This window comes from Phyllopteryx taeniolatus, chromosome 14 (assembly GCF_024500385.1).
Source record: "Phyllopteryx taeniolatus isolate TA_2022b chromosome 14, UOR_Ptae_1.2, whole genome shotgun sequence".
NCBI classification, from domain to species: Eukaryota; Metazoa; Chordata; class Actinopteri; order Syngnathiformes; family Syngnathidae; genus Phyllopteryx; species Phyllopteryx taeniolatus.
In genome coordinates, this window is record NC_084515.1 from 1,363,214 (window position 1) to 1,389,932 (window position 26,719).

Here is a 26,719-nt window from a genome sequence, read left to right on the forward strand (position 1 = left end):
CTGTTTTTCCAACTTTGCTGCATAGTTTCTCTTTGCAATGTTCATTTCTTTAGTCAGCTGGTTTCCAGCTCGATGATACAGGGCCCTGTCCCCGCTCTCATATGTGCCTTCCTTAGCTTGGCGAAGTTGTTTAAGTTTGGCAGTGAACCACGGCTTGTTGTTATTGAATGTGCGAAATGACTATATTGGTACACACACATCTTCACAGAAACTAATATAGGATGTGACTGTGTCCGTATATTCATCCAGGCTGCCCGCTGAATTTTCAAAGACACTCCAGTCTGTGCGGTCTAAACATCTTTGAAGTTCTGTATTTGCTTCATTGGTCCACTTTTTCACTGTTTTCACTGTAGGCTTCACACATTTAAGTTCTTGCCTGTATGTCGGTATTAAGTGAATGAAGCAGTGATCAGACAAGCCTGCACGAAGTTTGGCACGGTATGTGTTATTTAGCATATAGCTTCTTCTTCTCCTTCTTCTTTTCCTTTCGGCTTGTCCCTTCAGGGGTCGCCAGAGTGCATCATCCTTTTCAATATAAGCCTATCTCCTGCATCCTCCTCTCGAACATCAACTGCCCTCATATCTTCCCTCACGACATCCATCAACCTTCTCTTTGGTCTTCCTCTAGCTCTCTTGCCTGGCAGCTCCATCCTCATCATCCTTCTACCAATATACTCACTATTTCTCCTCTGGACGTGTCCAAACCATTGAAGTCTGCTCTCTCTAACTTTGTCTCCAAAACATCGAACCTTGGCTGTCCCTCTGATGAGCTCATTTCTAATTTTATCCAACCTGGTTACTCCGAGAGCGAACCTCAAGATCTTCATTTCCGCCACCTCTAGCTCGGCTTCCTGTTGTCTCTTCAGTGCCACTGTTTCTAATCCGTACATGATGGCTGGCCTCGCCACTGTTTTGTAAACTTTGCCCTTCATTCTAGCAGAGACTCTTCTGTCACATAACACACCTGACACCTTCCTCCACCCGTTCCAACTTGCTTGGACCCATTTCTTCACTTCTTGACCACACTCGCCATTGCTCTGGACGGTTGACCCCAAGTATTTAAAGGACTTAACCCTTGCTATCTCTTCTCCCTGTAGCCTCACTCTTCCCGCACCACCCCTCTCATTCATGCACATATATTCTGTTTTACTTCGGCTAATCTTCATTCCTCTGCTTTCCACTGCATGCCTCCATCTTTCTAACTGTTCCTCCACCTGCTCCCTGCTTTCACTGCAGATCACAATGTCATCTGCAAACATCATGGTCCACGGGGATTCAAGTCTAACCTCATCTGTCAGCCTATCCATCACCATGCAAACAAGAAGGGGCTCAGGGCTGATCCCTAATGCAGTCCCACCTCCACCTTAAATTCGTCTGTCACACCTACAGCAAACCTACTGCTGTTCTGCTGCCCTCGTACATGTCCTACTTCTAACATACTTCTCTGCCACTCCAGACTTCCGCATGCAGTACCACAGTTCCTCTCTGGGTAGTCAGTCATAGGCTTTCTCAAGATCTACAAAGACACAATGTAGCTCCTTCTGACCTTCTCTGTACCTTTCCATCAACATCCTCAAGGCAAATAATGCATCTGTGGTACTCTTTCTAGGCATGAAACCATACTGTTGATCACAAATACTCACTTCTGTCCTGAGTCTAGCCTTCACTACTCTTTCCCATAACTTAATTGTGTGGCTCATCAACTTTATTCCTCTATAGTTCCCACAGCTCTGCACATCACCCTTGCTCTTAAAAATGGGCACCAGCACACCTTTCCTCCATTCCTCAGCCATCTTCTCACGCTCTAGAATTCTATTGAACAAGCTGGTCAAAAATGCCACAGCCATCTCTCCTAGATGCTTCCATACCTCCACAGGAATGTCATCTGGACCCACTGCCTTTCCATTTTTCCTCCTCGTTAATGCCTTTCTCACATCCCCCTTACTAATCATTGCCACTTCTTGGTCCACCACACTCGCCACTTCTACTCTCCCTTCTCTCTCATTTTCCTCATTCATCAACTCCTCAAAGTATTCTTTCCATCTATCTAGCACACTACTGGCACCAGTCAACATATTTCCATCTTATCCTTAATCACCCTAACCGGCTGCCCATCCTTCCCATCTCTATCCCTCTGTCTGGCCAACCTGTATAGATCCTTTTCTCCTTCTTTAGTGTCCAACCTGGCATACATGTCATCATATGCCTCTTGTTTGGCCTTTTCCACCTCTAACTTTGACCTATGTCGCATCTCAATGTATTCCTTTCACCTCTCCTCGGTCATCTCAGTGTCCCACTTCTTCTTAGCTAACCTTTTTCCTTGTATGATTACTGTACTGTGAGGTTCCACCACCAAGTCTCCTTCTCTCCTTTCCTGCCAGAAGATACACCAAGTACTCTCCTGCCTGCCTCTCTGATCACCTTGGCTGCAGTGGTCCAGTCTCCCTGAAGCTCCTCCTGTCCACCGAGAGCCTGTCTCACCTCTTCCCAAAAAGATGCACAACACTCATCCTGTCTCATCTTCCACCACATGGTTCTCTTCTCTGCCTTTGTCTTCCTAATCTTCCTCCCCACCACCAGAGTCATCTTACACACCACCATCCTATTCTGTCTAGCCACACACTCCCCTACCACTACCTTACAGTCGGTAACCTCCTTCAGATTAGATCGTCTGGACAAGATGTAATCCACCTGCATGCTTCTACCTCCACTCTTGTCGGTCTGGAAAAAAGTGTTCACTACAGCCATTTGCATCCTTTTTGGTAAGTCTACCACCATCTGTCCCTCCAAGTTTCTTTCCTGGATGACATACTTACCCATCACATCTTCATCACCCCTATTTCCTTCACCAACATGTACATTACAATTTGCACCAATCACGACTCTGTCTCTGTCGGGGATGGTCAGAACTACTTCGTCTAGCTCCTTCCAGAATTGCTCTTTCACCTCTAGGTCACATCCTACCTGTGGGTCATAGCCACTAATCATATTATACATAACACCCTCAATTTCAAGCTTCAGCCTCATCACTCGATCTGATACTCTTTTCACCTCCAAGACATTCTTAGCCAACTCTTCTTTTAAAATAACCCCGACTCCATTTATCTTCCCATCTACACCATGGTAAAATAATTTAAACCCTGCCCCTAAACTTCTAGGCTTACTGCCTTTCCACCTGGTCTCCTGGACACCCAATATATCAACCTTTCTCCTAATCATCATGTCAACCAACTCTCGAGATTTTCCTGTCATTGTCCCAACATTCAAAGTCCCCACATTGAGTTCTAGGCTCTGTGTTTTCCTCTTGTCTTTCTCCCGAAGAACCCGCTTTCCACCTCTTCGACTTCGACCCACAGTAGCGGAATTTCCACCGGCGCCCTGCAGGTTGACGGCGTCGGTGGCGGACGTTGTTAACCCGGGCCACGACCAATCTGGTATGGAATTCTTTGGATGAACACTCATATTTGTTTGGCAAAGCTTTAAGCTGGATGCCCTTCCTGACACAAACCTCTGCATTTATCCGGGCTTGGGACCGGCCTCCAGTTTGCACTGGCTTGTCCCCCCCATAGGGCTGCAGTATTCAGCGTAGTATAGCAGTAGTCTAAAATGTTATTTTCCCTGGTGAGACAGTCGATGTGCTGCTTTTATTTAGGGGTTTGTGGTTGAGTTTAGCTTTGTTAAAGTCCCCGAGAATAATGAGGGGTGAGTCCAATGTTTTTTTTCAATTTCATTTACTACTTTACTTGTTCGGCGAGCATTAGCAGTGCGCCGTTCGTGTTAGCTTGAGGCGGAATGTAGACACCAGCGAGAATGAATGATGCGAACTCACGAGGCGAGTAGAATGGCTTTTCAGTCCAAAAACAGCGACTCCAAATGTGGGCTGCAGTGTGTGCTGTGCTCCGTGACGCCCGTACACCATTTTTCATTGCTATAGAAGCATATCCCGCCACCTTTTCCCCGATGATTCCATGTCGCGGTCTGCCCGGTGAAGATGGAAGCCGGGAAGCATGACGCCGCCATCGGGTACAGCCTCACAAAGCCAAGTGTCAGTAAACCACATGGCGGCGGAACGTCCAAAGTATTTACTGGTTTTTATCAGAAGATGAAGCTCGTCCATTTTGTTGGTTAGGGAGCGTAGATTTGTGAGGTGGATCGACGGAAACGCCAATCTGTATCCTCTCTTGCGGAGCTTCACCTGGATGCCGGCTCGCTTCCCTCTGTGGCACCGCCTCCATGCACCAAAGACCGCGGTCGCTGCTCTGGTGAGTAACTCAGAGAAAAAACTGAGCGGATTTGTGAAAATTGGTGAAAGAAAGTCCGGAGTAGCCTCCTTGATGGTTAGCAAGTCTCCCCTTGTGTAAGTGAGTCGTGTAATGTCTCCAAAGAGGAATGAAACACACAAAAACAAAAACAATACTAAAGAACAAGTAACCGAGGCAACCACACGGGTAGGCGGCATCTTGGTAGATACCAGTCAGCGCTTGCAGAAACGGAGTCGAGTGTCTGGAACAAAACTGAAGTAGTCCTAGGAGTGAACCCGGAGCGAGACCGTAGTAATAGGAGACACAAACATTGGAGAGAGATGAGCTTTCCTTGACTCTAGTTAAAATGTTTACAAAACCATGTGCATAAGGTTAAGACCCCAAAAAAATAGTTTACGAAAACTTATTTTTGTTCTGTTCTTTGATCTTGACGAAAAAAACACATAAAGTAGTATGTTAAAGTCACAAAGAGTATTTAAAGTTTACAAAAACACGGATGGTATGTTAAGTTCATTAGAGTTGAATAATATGAGCTGTCTTTGGCGAACCTAAGACATTTTAGACTAACAACTCAACAAGAAAAAAAACTATTTTTTTTTTTTTTTTTAAAGACCCAAATAGTGATTTGTTTATTTTAAAAAAAATGTAATGGTATCCATGTTGTCCCTGACCAGCTCCCACCCGGGTTCTGTTCTCCTTCGACGTGGGTAACGGTCCTCTGGAGGTTTACGTGAACTCGAGCTCCCCGCTGAATGACGAGCGCTGGCATCGGGTTCGCGTGGAGCGCAACGTGAAAGAGGCGTGCCTGCGTTTGGACGCCATGCCCACGGCCACCCGCCAGGCGCCCGCTGATGGACACATTCACCTGCAGCTCAACAGCCAGCTCTTCATTGGTGAGCCAATCAAAATGCGTACCCTGCCAAATTCCATCCATCCATCCATCCATCCATTTTCTGAGCCGCTTATCCTCACAAGGGTCGCGGGAGTGCTGGAGCCTATCCCAGCTATCATCGGGCAGGAGGCAGCGTGCACCCCGAACTGGTTGCCAGCCAATCGCAGGGCACACACAAACAAACATCCACTCGCACTCACATTCACACCTACGGACAATCTAGAGTCTTCAATTAACCTACCATTCATGTCTTGGGGATGTGGGAGGAAACCGGAGAGCCCGGAGAAAACCCACGCAGACATCCGGAGAACATGCAAACTCCACACAGGCGGGGCCGGGGATTCAACCCCGGTCCTCAGAACAATGAGGCAGACGATCTAACCAGTCGTTCACCGTGCCGACCCTGCCAAATTGAACCACTAAATGGAAAGGGAATTTTTATTTTTGGTGCGTATCTTTGTTAGCCTACCTTATTTGTCGCTTAACAAATGTACATTTACCATTCAGTTGTGTACAACTGCAAAACATCACTATAACCTTCACAACAGAAATTCCCGAAAAATGCGTACCATGCCGAAATGAACCGAATCCCTAGAAACGGGGCATTAGAATTTAGTTGCTTGTGTTGGTCAGCTTAGCTTCATTATCTCCCTAACCACAGAACAAATAAGAAAATTGCTCCAGTCAGCATGGCGTGCTAATAAACTTCCCGATGTGATTTATTCTTGTGAGGCTCTTAAAAGAATCATTAATTGAACCACCTAAACCACGGGGTGTCATTAATCAGTCCATCATGTAATTAGCCATTAACGAGCTATGACAAAATTTCATCAATACAGCCAGCGGTCTGTTCATCTCGCTGATGCTGTTTGTCCATATCCAGAGAGCTAAATCCATTGTTTAGGCTTTATCATTGTGTAAATCTCATCATGGACTTCACTCCATGTCCATCAACAAGCCAGCAAACAACAAGTCAGCAGATTGCATCAGGAAGTGGCATGAAATATTGATTTTAGCCAGTAATGTGCTAAGCGTGTTTACCTGAGCACTCGGGTGGATTTGTTTTCCAGAGAGGAAATGAAGCATAAATTTTCACCGCAACCCTTGATCCCAGAGATTATATGAGAGTGGGAAAGGTTTGGTGTAACAGGAGTGATGCATTTCCTGCCGTAAATTCTCCTAAAGTTACAGAGGTCAAAATATAATTAACGTAAATCCTCCTAAAGTTGCACAGGTTAAAATAACATTAATGTAAATCTCCCCAAAATGACACAGGTTTAAGTAAGACTAACATAAATCCCCCAATAGTTATGCAGCTTGAAATGAGACAACTGTTGATTTAAAAAAAAAAAACATTTTTTAATTCAGATTAAAATATGACCACCGTGACTCCCCCATGTTAAAATTAAGTAAAAATTAGGCTACCATAACACCCCAAAAAGTTTCACTTTGAAATGAGAGTACCATAAATTCCGCAAAACCTGCACTGGTTAAAACTAGACTACCTTAAGCTTCTCCCAGAACTGCCCTGGTTAAAACGTTTAAGTCAAGTTCACCAATCAAACGACACAAGAAAGTAACATAACTTCACACGTCTGCTATTGGGCTTCCCTTACATAGGTATTAACACTAGATTAGCCAGCCCAGCTGATTGTCGTGCCTACATGGCCACCATTTTGGGAAGGTCGTCGATACCATTAAGGCAACGGCGCGCTACTCTTGTTTACATTTAGACGAACAAAAACAACAGCTTTCATGTATTGTAGTATTTGTCTGGCACTGTCTGCACAAATGTGCATATTTCAGCTCACATATAACTTTAGAAAACACCTTGCAGTCAATTGCAGATGTGTTGTTGTAGTTTTGACTGTGCATACACACACACATACACAAACACACACACGCACATGCACACACGTTTTATTTTGTAATTTTTCTTTTATTGATGTTCATGCTGCGGTTAAAAAACTCTGAAGTTACTCACTATTTACTCAGTATTCATGTGGCACAGCTTGAAGCAGGCATCAGGTGCAGGTGGAGATGGGCCTGCCTCAAGTTGGAGGCCAGAACAAAATAGCAAATAAATGAGGCAAATTTAATTTTAATCTTAAATTTGTTCGACATGTATGTGCCCCATCTGCCTCACAGTTCTGAGGACCGGGATTCAAACCGCCTGTGTGGAGGTTGCGTGTTCTCCCCGTGCCTGCGTGGGTTTTCTCCGGGTACTCCGGTTTTCTCCCACATCACAAAAACATGCATAGTAGGTTGATTGAAGACTCTACATTGCCCATACATTACATTGTGTGAATGTGTGCGCGAATGGTTGTTTGTTTATTTGTGCCCTACGATTGGCTGGCGACCAGTTCATCTCCCGCCCGAAGATAGCTGGGATAGGCTCCATCTGCCCACAACTCTAGTGAGGATAAGTGGTAAAGAAAATGGATGGATGCAACAATGTACTTGAGCGGTGTCAATAAATGTGACCGCGTGAATAATTTTTGTTTTGTTTTCTGCCTTATTATACTCTTCAGAGTCTTCCAGATTGCTTAATTTATGTTAAAATAAAAAAAATTATCGGCGGGGGCCCAGGGGATCCCCCCCAGACCCTCCCTACAATGTTTTTTTTTTTTTGTCAGCTTTTACATGCCTTTGGTGTTTGCTTGTCTGAAAGAACAAATTGACAATATTCATTTAAAGGGGGTACGGCATCCCGCCAGAAGGGTTTCCGTGGTTGCATCCGCTCCCTGCAGCTCAACGGTGCCACCCTGGACCTGGAGGAGAGGGCGCGCATCACACCCGGCGTCCAACCTGGCTGCCCGGGTCACTGCGACAGCTACGGAGCGCTATGCCAGAACCACGGTCGCTGCGTGGAGAGGAACAATGGCTTCCACTGCGACTGCGACGAGTCGGCTTACGACGGAGTCTTCTGTCACACAGGTGAACGTCCAGTCGTAGTTTGCAGTAAAATGTCCGTGTGTGACATTATTCAGCCCCTGAATCCAGTTTTACTTTACAACCTGAAATTAGGTGGGAATGTCCATCTTGAGTAGACCTTCCAAAAAACCTCAAAAGCTCATGCTGTAAAATGAACAGGAAGTCTTCCGTTTTGGCTCAAAGCAGACATTTAAAGGCTCATTTTCACCATTTTTTTGGGGCCCTTTAAAAACAAAACAAAAAAAAACATTTTACAATATCATGGAAAAGTGTATTTAGTTCCATAATTGCATTCAAAAAGTTAAACTTTCATAGATTATAGATTCAGCGCCCACAATTTAAACAATTTGAAGTATTTATTTGTTTACTTTTTCATAATTTGGGCTTCCATCTTATAAAACCCACAAAATCAGGAATTCAAAGTTTTTGGAGAGAAAAAAAACTACTTTCAAAACAATATTTTAATCTTCAATACTTGGTTGGGAATCCCTTTTGCTTTAATCACATTGAGGTGATTGCCTCAATTGTGGCATTGCCTAGGAGTTATGGAAGCCCAGATTTCCTTGATGCTTGCTGTCAGTTCTTCTTTGTTTTTGGGTCTGGTGCCCCTCATTTTCCTCTTGATAATACCCCGTAGATTCTCAATGGGGTTTAGATCGTCGAGTTGGCTGGCCAGTCAAGCACTGTGATGGCATGGACATCAAACCAGGTTTTGGTGCTTCTGGCGGTATGGGCAGGGGCCAGGTCCTGCTTGAAGATGAAATCTGCATCTCCATAGAGATCCTCAGCAGAAGGAATCATAAAGTCCTCTAAAATATTCTGGTAGACTGTTGTGGTAACCTTGGATTTAAGGAAATAGAGTTTACCAACACCTGCACTGGGCATTGCACCCCAAATCATGACAGACTGTGGATATTTCACACTGGACCTCAAGCAGCTTGGGTTCTGTTCTTCACCCGTCTTCCTCCAAACCCTTGGACCTTGATTCCCAAATGAAAGGCACACTTTACTTTCATTGGAAAAGAGGACCAAGGACCTCTGGCCAACAGTCCAGTCCTTCTTGTCCTTGGCCCAGTTGAAATGCTTCCTACGTTGGCTCAGGCTCAGAAGTGGCTTGACCCGAGTAACCCGACAGTTGTAGCCCATCTCCTGGAGTTTGTCCTTTTTTGTGGCAGCACAAAAAAGGACAAAGTGGGGGGGGTGGGGGGTGCTGGAGAGCGGTCCCGCTGGGGACTCCATCGTTCTGCTGGGGGACTTCAATGCTCACGTGGGCAATGACAGTGTGACCTGGAACGGCGTGATTCTGAATGTTAAGGTCTACGATGTCGATACACCATTTTTCATTGATATAGAAACATACCCCGCCGCCTTCTGTCTACCCGGTGTAGTTGGAAGCCCGGAAGCATTACGCCGCCATCCGAAATCCTTACTGGTCTTTGTGAGCACATGAAGCTCGTCCCTTTTGTTGGGTAGGGAGCGTAGATTTGCGAGGTAAATCGACGGGAACGGCATTTGTAAACCTCTCTTACGGAGCTTGACCTACACTCCAGCTTCCTTCCCATTATGGCATTACCTTCACCTCCATGCACCATAGACCGGAGCCGCCCCTTCGGTAAGTAACTCAAAAAAAGCTGAGCAGATTAGTAAAAATTGGTGAAAGAAAGTCCGGGGTAGACTCCCTAATGTTTAGCAGGTCTTCCTTTGTGTAAGTGAGTCGTGTAATGTCTCCAAAGACGAACGAAAAACACAAAGACATAGACATTACCAGAGAGCACGTAACCGAGGCGACCACACGGTTATGCGCCATCTTGGACGAGTTGGATGGAAATTTTGAAAATTCACCCCTCGAAGCATGTTTCACTTAAAAAACTAAAATTTGGTGGGAATGTCTAATACAGGTAAACCCACAAAAAAGTGTCAAAAACCCATGCTGTAAAACAAACAGGAAGTCTGCCACTTTGGGTTGAAACAGACATTTTAAGCTCATTTTGGCCATTTCTTGGGATCCTTCAAAAATGAACTCCCAATCAAGATTTTGTCAGATTGCTAAAACATTTTAACCACATATGCTAGGGTTAGGGTTAGGCTGTGCTATATTGCCAGACATTTGAGACTTCATTATTATGTGTAGGTGGAGCATGGCTGGGAATTTAGAAAATTTGTCAGAAAGCCTGAAACTCCAATATTAATAAACCTCATATTATTTTGGAAAATTAAGCCACTGAAGCCAGTTTTTCTTAGTAGCACGTAATTTGGTATCGATGTCCATCATGAGAAGACCGCACAAAAAAGGCTCAAGAAGCCATACTTGAAAATGAATGGAATGAGCGTCTCCCATTTTAGTTTGAAGTACGGTAACCACTTTAGGATCATTTGGGTCATTTCCTGTTCCTTTAATGATGAACTTCTCCCAGATTTGCTACCAAATTTGAAGCATACAGTATACAGTTTACTACAGATAGGTGCAATAAACCTGCGCCCTCTCTCCAGATGTGTCGGCCGTCTTTAAGCCGACAACGTCCATCCGCTACGCCTTCGAGATGGAAGCCTCCGAGCGGGGCGGCGGGAATGTCAGTGCGAAGCCACCGTCGCCTTCCTCCATTTTGTCCGACGTGAGCCTGAGAGCAGAGAACGTGTCACTGAGCTTCCGAACCAGCCAGAGTCCTGCACTGCTGCTCTATGTGTCATCGTACCAACGAGAGTACCTGGCACTGCTCATCAACAAGCATGGTGAGGAATATGTTTGTTTTTTTAATCCTGGTGAAAATGTATTTAAGGGGTCCCCAACACGACCTCCAAGAACTCACTCAACCGTTTCTCTGATCAACATGAAATTGGGTGGACATGCCTATCATAACAGGATACATGAAAAAGTCTCAGGGACACATGCCAGAAATTGAACAAGGAGTTAGCCATTTTGTTTTGAAGCACCCATTTCGCACTCTGCGCACCCCCTGGGATGAATTTTTTTTTCCCCGATCAACACCAAATTTGGTGGACATGTCTATTGTAAAATGAAGCACAAAAAAGTCTCAGGAAGCCATGCTGGGAATTTGATAGGAAATAAGCCATTTTTGTTTGAAGCACACATCTCGCACTTAGTTCCACCCACTGGAAAGTTGGAAAAAATTTGCCCCAGAGACCAGTTTCTCAGATCAACATGAAATTGGGTGCAAATGTATATCATGACAGAACGCACAAAACAGTGTCAAAGACCAATGCATGACGTTTAACAGGTAGTGGGCCATTTTGGTTTGAAGCAGCCATTTTGCACTTAGGAAAGTTAGGAAAGTCACACTTGGAAAGTTAGAAGAAAATAGCCTCTGACACCTGTTTCTCTGATCAACATTAAATTGGGTGCATATGTATATGCACCCAATATATAAAGACGCACAAAAAAGTCTCAAGAACCCATGCCTGAAACTGAACAAGACGTCGGCCATTTTGGTTAGAAGCACACTTGTCACACTTAATTCCACCCCTTGAAAAGTAAAAATAAATAAATAAATAATAATAAAATAAAATAAAACTTAAAAAAATCAGCCCCTAATACCAGTTTCATCGATCAACATGAAATTTGCTGGATGTCTATCATGACAAAGCGCACAAAAGAGTCTCAGGGACTCAGGGACCAAAATGGCCTACTTTCTAGTAGGCCATTTTGGTTTGAAGCAGTCATTTCGCACTCAGTTGCACCACCTGGAAGGTGAGAAAAAAACGCCCTTGACAGTTGTTTCTTCGATCAGCACGTAATTGGCTGCATATGTCTATCATAACTGGACGCAAATTAAAGTCTGAAGGACACATGCCAAAATTGAATGCGAAGTTGATAATATTGTTTGAAACAGCGCTTTTGGGCACATTCCATGGCTATTTAAAGACCGTGACTAGGACGTTGACATGCTAGACAAATGGGCAATGCTAAAATGCCAAGGTTTTTTGCCTATACCATGGAGTATGGGTGGAGCATGGTGTCAAAATTTGATGATTTGTAGTTGGGGGTTTTTTAAACCTCAGTTCCTCACCTTTCATTTTCCTCAAAGATGCTTGTCTTCACCGCATCTCGTCTTTTCTTGTCGGCCATGCCCAGCGTTTTCGCCTGATGTTGACCTCCTGCACCACTTCCTTCTACTCTTCTTTTGCTTTGGCAATCCTAACAAGCTCTGTCAGTCACTTCATCCTCCAGCCGCAATCATCTTGTCAGCCTCTGTTACCTTTTTAATCGCTCCAGCTACGCACGTTATTAGCTTTTTAACCCAGGCCTGGAGGAGGGTAAGTCCACTGGGTGTCATTAGTGAGACATTACCACCACTTTTCAGCAGGTCACAATGAAACTCATGTAACTTTCATGTAGGCGCTACCGATCAATGCAAACTAGAACTAGTAGACTTTCCAACAGCTTCTTCCCTCTTGCAATCAATTTCTTAAACAGCTAACCTATAATTCCATTACAACAAGCTGGCAATTTTTTGACTTGAATTCGGGGCCATTTCTTTGGGGCCAATTATGTATTACTCGTGCACTCACTGTAGTTGTCTCGCCATGCTGCACTATTTGCATATACTGGCCACTCATGCCAGAGTAGCATCTGCTCCATTTGCACACTGATTGAGGAGTATCTGTAACATTTGCACAACCATTGTCCCAGATTATCGCACTACTCGTCACTTTAAACCGCACACTCCTTGAAGTCTCAGTGCCCTTTGCACAATGGTCATTGAACCGGACTATTGCAATATTAGTCATTCGAACTTCTCTAAGTGCTAGAGGACTCTGCATCTTTTGCACAATTGTTTTTTGTCAATGTCTTTATGTCTCCAAAGTGTTCTGTAAATTGACTGTCTGTTGTACTAGAGCGGCTCCAACTACCGGAGACAAATTCCTTGTGTGTTTTGGACATACTTGGCAAATAAAGATGATTCTGATGATTCTGATTCTGATTAAGATTGACTGTAAACGTTTCCTGCCGACTCCTATTTTGTATCCTGGCATGCTCCTGCACAGTAGCATAACGACATTAGCGACATAAGGTAACAGGATAAAGACAGTTGTCGATTGATATGTGGCGTGCAAACGGGCGAAGGTTCTTCCAGACAAACTGTTCCTAGAAACTTGGTCAAAAATTTTAACCTCGTGTACTAGACAAATGGGTGGTGCTAAATTGCCAAACATTTGACTTTTAGTCATTGCGTGTGGCCGGAGCATAGAGGAAAGCTTTGATGATTCGCGATAAACACAACTGTAAGAAAATCCCAGCTCGTTATTTTTTTTTAAAACTCAGTTCTTGAAGCCAATTTTATGGGCGTGTTGGATAGTGGTTTGGTACCCGTGCCCCTCCCTTTGGGACTGGTCAGGGCGCTTCGGTTGGGCTGGGGGACCGCCCTGGGTCTTGGGGAGTGGGTGGCATCAGTAGACTGGTTGGGCGAACTCCCATGCACCCTCGAGGACCCTGCCAGATCTGTAGATCTGGTCCACTGTTCCACGGCCAGGACGAAAACCACACTGCTCCTCCTGAATCTGAGATTCGACTTCCCGACGGACCCTCCTCTCCAGCACCCCTGAATAGACCTTACCAGGGAGGCTGAGGAGTGTGATCCCCCTGTAGTTGGAACCTTCTTAAAGGGGGGACCACCACCCCAGTCTGCCAATCCAGAGGCACTGTCCCCGATGTCCACGCGATGTTGCAGAGGCGTGTCAACCAGGACAGCCCTACAACATCCAGAGCCTTGAGGAACTCCGGGCGAATCTCATCCACCCCTCGAGGAGCTTTTTAACCACCTCGGTGACCTCAACCCCAGAGATAGGAGAGTCCGCCTCAGAGAACCCAGACTCTGCTCCCTCATGGGAAGGCGTGTCGGTGGAATTGAGGAGGTCTTCGAAGTATTCTCCCCACCGGCTCACAACGTCCCGAGTCGAGGTCAGCAGCGCTCCATCCCCACTATACACAGTGTTGATGGTTCACTACTTTCCCCTCCTGAGACGCCGGATGGTGGACCAGAATTTCCTCGAAGCCGTCCGGAAGTCTTTCTCCATGGCATCACCGAACTCCTCCCATGCCCGAGTTTTTGCTTCAGCGACCACCAAATCTGCATTCCGCTTGGCCAGCCGGTACCCATCAGCTGCCTCAGGAGTCCCACAGGCCAAAAAGGCCCGATAGGACAACTTCTTCAGCTTGACAGCATCCCTCACCGTTGGTGTCCACCAACGGGTTCGGGGATTGCCGCCACGACAGGCACCGACCACCTTACGGCCACAACTCCGGTCAGCCGCCTCAGCAATGGAGGCGTGGAACATGGTCCACTCGGACTCGATGTCCCCTGCCTCCCCTGCAACATAAGCAAAGTTCTGTCGGAGGTGGGAGTTGAAACTCCTTCTGACAGGAGATTCCGCCAGACGTTCCCAGCAGACCCTCACAATACGTTTGAGCCTGCCACGTTGGACCGGCATCTTCCCACACCATCGGAGCCAACTCACCACCAAGTGGTGATCAGTTGACAGCTCCGCCCCTCTCTTTACCCGAGTGTCCAAGACATGCGGCCGCAAGTCCGATGACAGGACCACAAAGTCGATCATCGAACTGCGACCTAGGGTGTCCTGGTGCCAAGTGCACGTGTGGACACCCTTATGCTTGAACATGGTGTTCGTTGTGGACAATCCGTGATGAGCACAGAAGTCCAAGTAACAGAACACCGCTCGGGTTCTGATCGGTGCGCCGTTCCTCCCAATCACGACCTTCCAGGTCTCACTGTCATTGCCCATATGAGCATTGAAGTCCCCCAGCAGAACGATGGAGTGCCCAGCGGGAGCGCTCTCCAGCACCCCCTCCAAGGACTCCAAAAAGGGTGGGTACTCTGAACTGCTGTTTGGTGCATAGGCACAAACAACAGTCAGGACCCTTCCCCCCACCCAAAGGCAGAGGGAGGCTACCCTCTCGTCCACCTGGGTGAACCCCAACATACAGGCGCTGAGCCGGGGAGCAATAAGTATACCCACACCTGCTCGGCGCTTCTCACCGTGGGCAACTCCAGAGTGGAAGAGAGTCCAAACCCTCCCGAGAGGACTGGTACCAGAGCCCAAGCTGTGCGTGGAGGCGAGTCCGACGATATCAAGTCGGAACTTCTCGACCTCACACACCAGCTCGGGCTCCTTCCCTGCCAGAGAGGTGACATTCCACGTCCCTAGAGCCAGCTTCTGCAGCCGGGGATCGGATCGCCAAGGTCCCCGCCTTCGGCCACCGCCCAGCTCCCACTGCACCCGACCTCTATGGCCCCTCAATACCGCGGACCGGTTAGGAGTCGGCATTTTTCTCACGGACCGGCTGTGGTGGCATGCAACACACACACATGCTTGCCTCGCTTCTGCTTCCTCCTTCGCTGTTCGTGGTGCGTCCACTGTGGGCGCAATGCAGGAGTGGGGCTCGGAGTTGTTGTAGGCAGCCAGACCATACTGCAGTTCCGTAGCTCCTCAAAGAGAGTAGACTTTTAACTCCGTAAAAGTAGTTCTGCCTGTGTCAAGCAGAAACTTACGACTGTATCTGTATCAGAGCAGACTTAGTGGCTGAGAGTTAACTGTTGCGATAAACCCGTATTTTAAGTAGGACTCCTGATATAGTGTTGTTTCGTTCAAAAGAACAAATCTTTTCAGTTAACGTAATGAGCTGAATTAGTTTATGAAATGATTTCGTTCTTTGAACTCTGCCACCGTTAGCCAGCCCGCACAGACCGGAAACAGAAGCGTTCGAGCCGGCTGGGACCGGAAACGGAAGCGTTCTGTGCAGTCTTGACGTATCACGTGAGACGTGCAGCTGTTGCGTCGGAAAAGATCCGGTCAATTTTCAAAATAAAACACATTCACACGTGATTTGCAATACAACAGAAATTATATAAATTGGTCATTCTTTCTCTGCATCCCAGTAAAAAATGCCTCACGGCCCGGTACCGGTCCGCGGACCGGTGGTTGGGGACCACTGCCCTAATAAACACCAGAATAATAACTCCACTGTTGCACAGCAAAACTGTTCCAGCAAAAAAGGCATACAAGAGCCACCATTTTGCATGGCCAAGCAGCTGAACAGGACCACAAAAAACCGCTAAATTGAAAATATTTTTAGTTGTCATCATTGCGTGTGGGCGTATAGCGGCCAAGTTTGATGATTTGCCATAAAACACGAAACTATAGTAATATCTCTGCTTGTGATTTTTTATTTATTTATTTTTTTAATCCAGCCCTTGAAACCAGTTACACTTACCTACTTGAACTTTGGTAGGCATGTCTATCATAAATAGACCCACTAAAAAAAGTCTCAAGAAGAAAGATAATAAAGATACAGCAATTTTGCTTTGAAGCGAAGTCTTTCAAAGATCAACTTTTACTAGAGATTTTCCAATTGCTACCAAATTTAGACCAAGTATATTAGACAGAGGGACAATGCTTAATTGAGAAAATATTAGTTCTCATCATCATGTGTGAGCGGAGCATTTCGGCGAAGTTTGATGACACCCAACAAACTGCTCATGTTTCCACCTTGGCGAAGGTCTTCGCTCTACTGGGTACTATTGCAGTCTTTTTTAGAGCTTTGTCTATTCAAATGCTCCTAAAATAGCACTAAATGCTAACGTCGCATGCTAAATAGGTTATTAAAATCTTGGCGTGGTTTGTTCAGTGGTGTATTGTTACATCCATTTGCTGTTATAAAAATAACCTCCCAGCTCAGCACTGTTCTTTACAAGATCAATTAGTGTATTTGAAAGCGGCTCTAAATAGTCCATGTGAAGGACAATGTTTTTTTCTTTTTCACCACACTGCCTCAAAGACCTCCGAACGTCTCCTCTTAATGCTGCGATAATATTAGAAAAATTAATTAGTGTTATTGATGGGCAATGAGTCCTAATCCTCTTTAATATGCAAAGCTCCTTATTGAGATTCAGGTTTAGGATGAAAGATGTAACTTTGTAATAATGATAACGGATGCTTGGCAAGATAAGAAATGAGAAAAGGTTTGAATAATGTGTGTGTGTGTGTGTGTGTGTGTGCGTGTGTGTGTGTGTGCGTGTGCGTGCAGATAAGCTGGAAGTCCGCTATAAGCTCCACAGCAGCAAGGAAGCCGAAGTGTTGAGGAGCCAAGCCAAGGGTTTGGCTGACGGTCGTCTGCATACGGTGGTCGTCAGCAGAGTGATGGATGCCGTGTCTCTGCAGGTAACATAAAACACACTTAACAGAATAGACAAACATATTTATTGTCCCCAAAATTCACTCAGTAGCACGTTGGTTAGTTTAAAAAAAATAAAATAAATACCCCAACATTGGTCGCACCGCCTTGAAAATTAGAAAGAAATAGCCCCCGGCACCAGTTTCACCAATTCCACGTAAAATTGGGGGCATATGTCTATCATAACAGGACACAAGAAAAATTCTGAAGAACCCATGCTTGAAACTGAGTGGGAAGTCAGCCATTTTGGTTTGAAGCAGCATTTTCAAACTCAGTCGCACCCCCTGGAAAGTTAAGGCCTTTTCACACTGCACTTGGCAAAGCGTCTGACGCCCACGACTTTCCCATTAATTTTGCCATGACACCGAGTGTCGTGTCAATGGAGAGCGTCGTGTCATTGAATAGAATAATGTTCTATTCAAGAACTTTGACGCTGTGACGTCAAAAAAGCTCCTTCAATGGCAGAGAGGCTAGCGGAGTGATTTCTGAGTTATTTTGGCAGAGTTGTACTGTAAACTGTAAGGGGGAAATAGAGGAAGCCATAATAATTGAGGTGTCGTACTATCCCGAACTTTGGGCCAATAGGAAAATTACATACCGAGACATCTCTGTGGGAGGCTCTGTGGGAGGTTTAAACTGAGTTGCTGGCATGAAATTAATATGGGATATTCCCATTCCCTTTTTTTTTTTTTTTTTGCTGCTGTGTCACCTCCTCCTCCTTAAAAATTAGCAAAGTTAGGACTTTTTTTTCCAACAGTGTGACAAATACATATTGCCAAGTTGTGATCCACTCAGCGGGGAAAGCCTCCCAACATGCTTGCACGCTGTTACGTCACCATATACAAATATGGGATGACTGCACCCCCGTTGCCTTCATTATTGCGCTTTGACATGGGGGCCCTTCCACACTGAGCAAGTGCAGTGTGAAAAGGCCTTTAGAAAAACTTTTCTCAGATTGAAAGGAAATTGGGTGTACATGCCTATCATAATAGGAGGCATGAAAAAATTTCAAGCACCTATGGCTGTAATTGAACAGAAAATAAGTCATTTTGGTTTGAAGCAGTCATTTCGCACTCGGTTAACTCCCCTAGAAAATTGGGGGGAAAAATGCCCCTGAAACCAGACAGCCATTTTGGTTTGAAACAGCACTTGGTCGCACACCTGGAAAGTTATAAAAAAAAATCGCCTTCCAACACCAGTTTTCCCTATTGTATACACAAAACAGAGTGGACATGTCTATCGAAACAGGAACATGAAGTTGACCGTTTTGGTTTGAAGCACCCATTTCGTACTCGCATAAAAGAGACTGTATGAATTTTAAAAAAAATGCATATCATCCTTGACATCCTCTAAAGACGCAATTTAGTCTACCTGCTCTACTTTGTGGCCAAGCCAACTTGGCTTTATCAACATCCAAGTCTCATTTCATCATTATTCAAATTCTATATATCATTTTTGTAGAGTTATGACCAGTAGAAACGACGACTGACCCTCATCGAGATGTCAAAGTTGCATCAGGAATATGCAAAGAGCCTCTGATGAAATATTCATCTTTTCCGCAGTCGATGATGTATAAAGTCATCTCACCGCCTAATTGTCAGAAGATGAAGCGCAACGTGACCTCCTCTTGCTACAGTGGTCTTTCCAATCATGTCTTCTAGGACATCAGTCATTTCTATTACTTTAACTTTAACATTAGGCCGGTTACAAGATTACAAGCTAGTGTAAGTTTGTAATAAGGACAAACTTGTGTCTGTTATTATGATGACAATAGGTGCTGTCGGTGGACCAGCCTGGACACCTCTCTTGTTGCGTTAGCACAAGCATTGTCACTAACATACAGACAGGCCAGATAATTTGTAGACGAAAAATGTACATGTAAAATGTTGTATTTTAATAACAAAATAATTACATCTCATTTATAATTGTATTATTTACATTTAATTTAATTACAGGTATTTTCTCATTTAATAATTTAATTTTATTTAAATGTTATTTGATAAAGTTAAAAAAAAAATGCATTGGTAAAAGTGTTTATTTTACTAATATTTTAACTAATTTGGAGGAGAAAAGGCAACATTCATGCCACAAATATTGCAGGACTCCTGATAATGTAAGTGCTCATTTGGCCTTGACACCTCTTGTGTTGAGTTAGCTTTAGCCTCATCGCTCACACTATTAATCAATGTTGACACTGTTAAATGATCAGACAATGCTTATATGACAACCCTGTGTCACCTGCTATAGCGGTTTGTGTGCAGGTGGACCAGCCTGGAAGTGTTGAATTAGCATTAGCGGTAGCAATGTTACAAATGCAATTGTTTCAAGTTCTTGTGCACACTTCAAAATGGTCAGAAAGTGCTTATCTCAAGACATAGAGCTATGAGTAAAGTTCCGGAAGGCAAAGATTGCTAAAGCTAGCAATTTATTTCCATTATTTCCCCTGTTCAGTGCATGTTTTTTCTTGGAAACACTTGAACCGTCTGCTTGACATGAAAGAAGCTCTAGCGGCCGACTCGCCGGCTGGCTGGCTCGCCCGTTTGAAGGAGGAACTTAAAATATTTCTGACAGGATTTAAGGCTTTAGCCCTACAAACGACGTCGGACTTCTGAACAGAGGGAGTCTGCGCCGGGCTGCCCGGGGTCTCCCGATTTAAAGCTTCACTGTCTGTCTGATGAGGTTTAACGCAGACGCGGTTCACTTGGCAAAGTTTTAGTGCGAGATTTCCAAAACAAGAGCTGGAGAACTTTGTTTTTTTTTTACTTCACGAACAGACTATCATGTCAAAGTTGAATGCTAAGCAGAGCTGCATAGATTAGCTTCTGATAACCGGAACACAAATACACTGTATAATGTTACATTGTAGTCGTAACTAGCAAACCACCACTGCCAAAGCTTTCTAATCCCTTTTTTTTTTTTTTTTTTTAATTCAGCCCCTAAAGCCAGTTTCACTCAGCAACATGAAAAGACACAGGAAGTCAGCCATTTTTATATAAACCAGTTGTCTTAGAGATCGTCTTTGCTGTGCCCAGGGGTCCTTCAAAATGGAACTTCTCAGAGAGACAAGAAAATTAAGCCCTTGAAGCCAGTTTGACTGAGCCGCATGAAATTTGAAAGGCATGTCTATCACGAGGAGAGCTACAAAAAAGTCTCAAGAAGTAATCCCTGAAAAGACAGGAAGTCAGCCATTTTGTAGAATGCAAAAGTCATTCAATGGGTCATTTTGGCCATTTCCAGTGGCAGACTCCCCCAAGAGATTTTGTCCGGTTGCTACCAAAATTGTACATGACGATGAGCAACGCTAAATGGCCAACAATTTGAGTTTTTATCATTGTGCATGGGCGGAGCATGACAGTGAAGTTTGAAGACACATCACAAAAGACAACACTAGTAATAAATCATGAAATTGTTGTTATTATTATTCCCTCGTGCCAGTTTTACTTAGAAACATGAAATTTGGTTGGCATATCCATTATTTTTCAGATTTCAGATTCAGTAAACAGCTGGCCTCCAGTGACGTTAGAATTTTTCTATACTCTGATTGGTTTAGAGCCACTCGACTGGCTCTTCCCCACATAACGTTACGTGAAGCCGGGGGCTGAGCAACATGACGAACATAACAGAAATTATGGTTAAAAATTAACTTTCAGGGCAGACTTTTCAAGACAAGCCGGGCGATGCTTAAAGCTGGCTGGCTTGTTTTCAACATGGTAAAATATTTATTCACCACTTCAACAAATTCGTGGCTGGCTCGTACCCAACACAGCGAGCAAAAGAGGGTGGAGTTTGTCTATAAATAATATGCATCTCCTGTGAGTACGATGCGTTTTATTGAAAGTTTTCAGGTTTTTGTTATGTTGTTAGATAAATCATGATTGTGAACCGCTATACTGTAGATTTGGTATCAGAACCACACTAAAACAGCACATTTGAATTGAGTGAGCCTGGTTTATTAAAAATTAATAATAGGAACTGCGAACGTCTAAGGCTTTAAGTGTCCTGATTCATTTTTGCCTAATTAACTGCCTTTGAAAAGGATTCAGACAGCAGTGTCGCAAGTCTACTGGGCACTGCCGCTAATGCTGACGTCTGGTGCCGTTTTATACAATTTTAAACATCCATCCATCCATTTTCCGAGCCGCTTCTCCTCACTATGGTCGCGGGCGTGCTGGAGCCTATCCCAGCTATCATCGGGCAGGAGGCGGGGTACACCCTGAACCGGTTGCCAGCCAATCGCAGAGCACATACAAACAAACAACCATTCGCACTCACATTCACACCTACGGGCAATTTAGAGTTGACAATTAACCTACCATGCATGTTTTTGGGATGTGGGAGGAAACCGGAGTGCCCGGAGAAAACCCACATGCAAACTCCACACAGGCAGGGCCGGGGATTGAACCCCGTCCCTCAGAACTGTGAGGCAGACGCTCTAACCAGTCGTCCACCGTGCCGCCCGATTTTAAACAATGACATCATAATTCATTAGCTGGGTAGGCTCGCGACAGAGTTGAATGTTGTAATGGAGGATAAAAAGGGGTTGACATCAACTGTCACCAGCCACAATTTGAATTTTTTTAATGTTTCTCCATCGTCGTACATTCGTCAATCAGGGTCTTTGGTGCTGAGCGAACTTTCTCATTTGTCAACTGTGTGTGTGTGTGTGTGTGTGTGTGTGGAGTGGGGTGGGGGCGTGGAGGGGTCTGGTGAGGGTAGGGTGTTCTGATGGAACTTCTTCCCCACTGATGTACATTCATCAACGGAGGTGGGGGTTTGGCTGCTGGGCAAAGGCCCACGTCTGAAATGCACCGCCCACCACTGCTGTCATGAGTAGACCCACATAAAAGTTTCAAAATGCCATGCCCAAAAAAAAAAAAAAAAAAAAGTCTGTCATTTAGGTTTTGGAGCTGCCATTTAAGGTAATTTTTCTCTCATAGAGATTGTGTCCAATTTTCTACTAAATTTAAATCACCTATATTCGACAGAGGGTCAGCATTAAATTGCAAGGGATTTGAGTTTTTTGTCTTTGTGTGTTGGCAAAGATGTGCCCTGCGACTGACTGGCGACCAGTTCAGGGTGTAGCCCGCCTTTCGCCCGAAGTCAGCTGGGATAGGCTCCAGCGTCCCGCGACCCTAACCAGGATAAGCGGTGTTGAAAATAGAAATGGATGGATGGATGGATGTGTTGACAAAGAATGGCTGCAAAGGTCGATTACTAAAAAAACAAAAAACAAAAAAAAAACATCAACCCATATTGTGATTCTCTTTTCCAGGTTGACCAACGTACCAGCGAAGTCTTCAACTTGACGTCAGATGGCGAATTCAGCGGCATCAGGTCACTTTTGCTTGGCAAAGTACAAGGTGAGTGGAACAAACGGCTGTTGAAAATTCAGCCCCTGAAGCCAGTTTCATTTAGCAGCATGAAATATGGTAGGCATGTCCACTGTATCATGGGTAGGCCCCCACAAAAAGTATCAAGAACCCATACTGTGAAATAAAGTGGCCATATGTGGCTCATTTTGACTATGTCTTGGGTTCCCTCAAAGACAAATCTGTTGTAGAGGTTTTGCATGCTTGGGAACAAATTATTTGTTTTTAATTCAGCCTGTGAAGCCAGTTTTGCTTTGCAAATGGTAACTTGGCAGATGTACAGTATCTATAAGGAGAAGAGCAGCAGGAGGGCTGCCATTTTGGTTTGAAGTGGCCATTTTCAGGTCAGTTTCGTCATTTCCAGGCCTCCTTCAAAAACAAACTTCTCCTCGAAATGAAGTAATATCTCATGACTTTTTTTTAAAAAATGCAGCCCCTGAAAGCTGTTTCACTTGGCATTATGGAACTTTTTGGGCATGTCTATCATGTGTAGACTCATGAAAAAATTCTCAGGAACCCGAAAACACATATTTAGGCAAATTTCCAAGGGGTCTTTCAAAGACAAACTTGTCTTACATATTTTGTCTAATTGCTACCAAATTTGAATCCCATATACTAGTCAGATGGATGAGACTAAATTGCCAAATTGTCGTGTTGACGCAATTAATTATCTAAGTGTGAGAAGCCGCAACAGCCGTGCAGACGCATACTTCAGACAAGGTGATGTCCCGCTTTTTGAGTTCTGTCTTGAAGGATCAGACCAATAAATCTAGGCTTTACCGTTATGCCTCGAATGCACCAATTTAACAGGAAGCCAGTGAGAAAGCCTGTCTGTAAAACAAGTGGCCTGTTATGGTCTCATCGCGAACACTTACTAGACTCATAAGGCGACGATGTGCTTTCTGCTTGTGTTTTAACCAATGGTGTCAAACCGTCATTGAGGAAAAGCAACGGGAAAGTGGATTTTCTGTCGCTTCCCGCTGACCCCGTCATCTAGCAGCGCTACAAATGAAAGCACAAACATGGTGGGTGGCTGGGCTCGGCCGTGATGGAGGGTTTGGGCCTAGAGGAGCTTATGGGCCACGTGTCACTCACACACAAGAAAGATGATGAATGGTGTATAGTCAACCCCTGCCGATTTGTAAACTACCATTCGCAAAATATTATGTAGAAAATAACTAAATACAGTAACGCGTACAAAGTTGTAAGAATGAGAGAAGAGTTATAATACAAGAAAAAAGTCACAATAATGAGAGAAAAAAATGACAAGAATACAAAAAAAGTTGTATTAATACGAGAAATCAGTAAGAATACAAGATAGAAGTGGTAATAATAAAATAAAAAAATCGTAAAAATATGAGAAAGTCATAAAAAAGGAGAAACGAAAGAAAACAAGAAGAAAATTGTAAGAATATAAGAAAAAAGTTGGAAGAATAGGAGAAACAAGTTGTAAGAATGCAAGAAAGAAGTAATGCAAGATAAAAGTCGTAAGAATGCAAGATTATCGTCGCAATAATACAACAGAAATTGTCAGATATGAGAACAAAGTAGCAAAAATATCGAAAATTGTAAGAATTTAGAAAAATTCTTAAGAATAGGGGTAAAAAGATGTCGGAATACAAGAAAAAAGTCGCAAGATATGAGAAAATGTCTCAAGAACAATTTGTAAGTTTGTAAGAATAGGAGAAAGTTGTAAGAATAGGTGAAAAAAAAGTCACCAAAATACGAGAAAAAGTGATGATACAAGAAAAATGCTGCAAGAATTTGAGGAAAAGAAGATACGAATATGAGAAAAACGTCACAAGAACACGAGCAAAAAGTCACGGGAATTTTTGAAAACATTTGTGAGGGTAGGAGAAAAAAGTTGTAAGAATAGGAGAAAAAGTGGGAAGAATACGGGAAGAAGTCGTGACAATTGGAGAAAAAAGTTGAAAGAATGGGTGAAGAAGTCGCAAGAATGCAGGACAAATTCACAATAGCCAATTAAAAAACGCATCTTATGAATAGAACAAAAAAGTCATAAAACTACTCGAAAAAAGTTGTTAAATTGGGGGCCAAATTTTTTTTTTATATTATCACAACTACTTAATTGTTGGCTAGCATGGTGAATCATGAATTGGCGGGGATGTACTGTCCACTGACTCAATTCTCACCTCGGTGGTCTTCTCATTCCCTTCAGAGTCCGACGATGTGGATCCAGATCTGGTGCGCTTGTCCACGCTGGGATTCAGTGGCTGTCTGTCAGTGGTTCGCTTTAATTCCATCAGCCCCCTCAAGGAGGCGCTGCTCCGGCTGCACGGTGGAACCGTGGACGTCAGTGGGCCATTGGTCCGCTCTAACTGCGGCTCGCCTGCGACGTCCAATAGCTACGCCACGCACAACACGCCACGCCTGTCAGGTAGCGAAGCGAATATTGCCCATGTATGTCACGCTCGCGAATCAAAATTGCCTGTGCCAAAACGCAAACGAGTTCAAAATGAGCCCTCTCATTCTGCTGTGAGTGAACAATGTTAAGGGTTTAGTTCCCCCCCCCCCCCCCCCCCCCCCCCGCTTTGTAAAATGCTTCAATCCGCCGTCCAGCTGCTGCTGGCTAATCAGTCAGGCTCACGGGCTTTCCCAGCTGCGGGGAACGGCGCATCGGGGAAGACAAGACCCAATGTCTCGTCGCGCCGAATTGAAGCATGCATATTTATTACCGCGACGTACGTTTGAAATGTCGACAGTCAACGTGTCCTGCAATTCACATTAGTTCTCCATCAATGCACGAGCCGCTAATCCACTTTGGTTGTCATGCTGAGCGGCGGTGGCGGCGCTGGCTCGAAGCAGGGTGCAACTAGCTAGTCATTTCGGGGCCCGCGGCCTCCCCACCGTCTTTGAATAGCTATTTTTTCCCTCAATAAATCAAATCACCAATTAAAAACTGCATTTTATGTTGACTTGGGTTAGCTTTGTCTGATATCTACATTTCTTTGATTATCTTAAACATTGAAGTGGGGAAGCTCTACCAAAAATATCATTTGAGAAGGGTGGGAAATTCTTTTTCATAGTGCTGTAGATAGACATACAGTAGGAGGATGGATGGATGGATGGATAACTAGATATCACCTAATTATTTCCGCTGTGCTGTGTGTTCCGCCTGTGTCGCTGTTATCTAATCATTTTCCGCCTGGTCGCGTTGTGCCTCATCAGACATCGGCGTTATGTCGCCTGCTTTGCCTTAACTTTTGCTCTTATTCCTCTTGTCTTCTTCCTTTCCTCTTTTTCTTGTCTTCCGTCGCTGTAGACCCGTCCGGTTCTGGCCAGCCTTTAGTCAATGCCATGCGGACAGACTCTGCACTCATTGGAGGTACCCAACATTTTCATTGCTGCTCTGTATTATATATAAAATAGATACGTGATTGTAAAAACAGAGGGAATAAATCCTATCAGGTGGGGCACTGCCTCATCCACCCCAAATCAGTCATATTTACTTTTTTCCATCAAATTTCTCTTGTATTATTAAGATTGTATTCTCCTAATATTAAGAATTGATTCATTTATTTTTATTTTTTTTATAGTTGAACTTTTTTCACATGGTGGGCCAAAAACACTGTAGAGTGACCACTGGTTTCTAAGGAGAATTCATGGGGCTTGATCATAACTGCCCCATAGCTGGAAAAAAAAACTGGCATTTCACAATTCAATCACTGCTCTGTATGGAATATAAAATGCGTAGAAAGAAAAACTTCTACATGTGGTGGGCCACTACCCCAAATGCAGTCACAACCAGAAACTTTGTCTAGTAATTCCACACGTCTTCTTTTCACTCGGTGTCACCCTAATACTCCTTCATAGCATGGCCCCTTGTTGCAAGGCAGAAAACATGAGGCTTGATCATAACTGCCCCACACGCGAATGAAAAAGTTGCACTTTTCATTCACTGCTCTCTATTTATAATAAAATATCGTGTTGCGTTAAAAAAATAAATAAATGCCTGCTAGATATGGTGGGGCACTGGCTCATTTGTCTCGAATTCAGAATTCAGTCTTAAGTACAGTACTTTGTTCTCATCAAA

At 44.3% G+C, this 26,719-nt stretch overlaps 1 protein-coding gene across 2 annotated transcripts in view; it reads left to right on the forward strand.

The window, feature by feature from the left end:
• Nucleotides 1-26,719, forward strand: part of LOC133489302 (contactin-associated protein-like 4) — a 112,980-nt gene that overhangs the window by 81,173 nt on the left and 5,088 nt on the right. For both annotated transcript variants that reach the window (XM_061798242.1, XM_061798243.1), the window contains 7 exons: nt 4,937-5,155; nt 7,852-8,091; nt 10,579-10,818; nt 17,150-17,283; nt 22,569-22,656; nt 24,845-25,063; nt 25,949-26,011. In XM_061798242.1, coding sequence (XP_061654226.1) covers nt 4,937-5,155; nt 7,852-8,091; nt 10,579-10,818; nt 17,150-17,283; nt 22,569-22,656; nt 24,845-25,063; nt 25,949-26,011 — 1,203 coding nt within the window. The remainder of the gene's footprint in view (nt 1-4,936; nt 5,156-7,851; nt 8,092-10,578; nt 10,819-17,149; nt 17,284-22,568; nt 22,657-24,844; nt 25,064-25,948; nt 26,012-26,719) is intronic.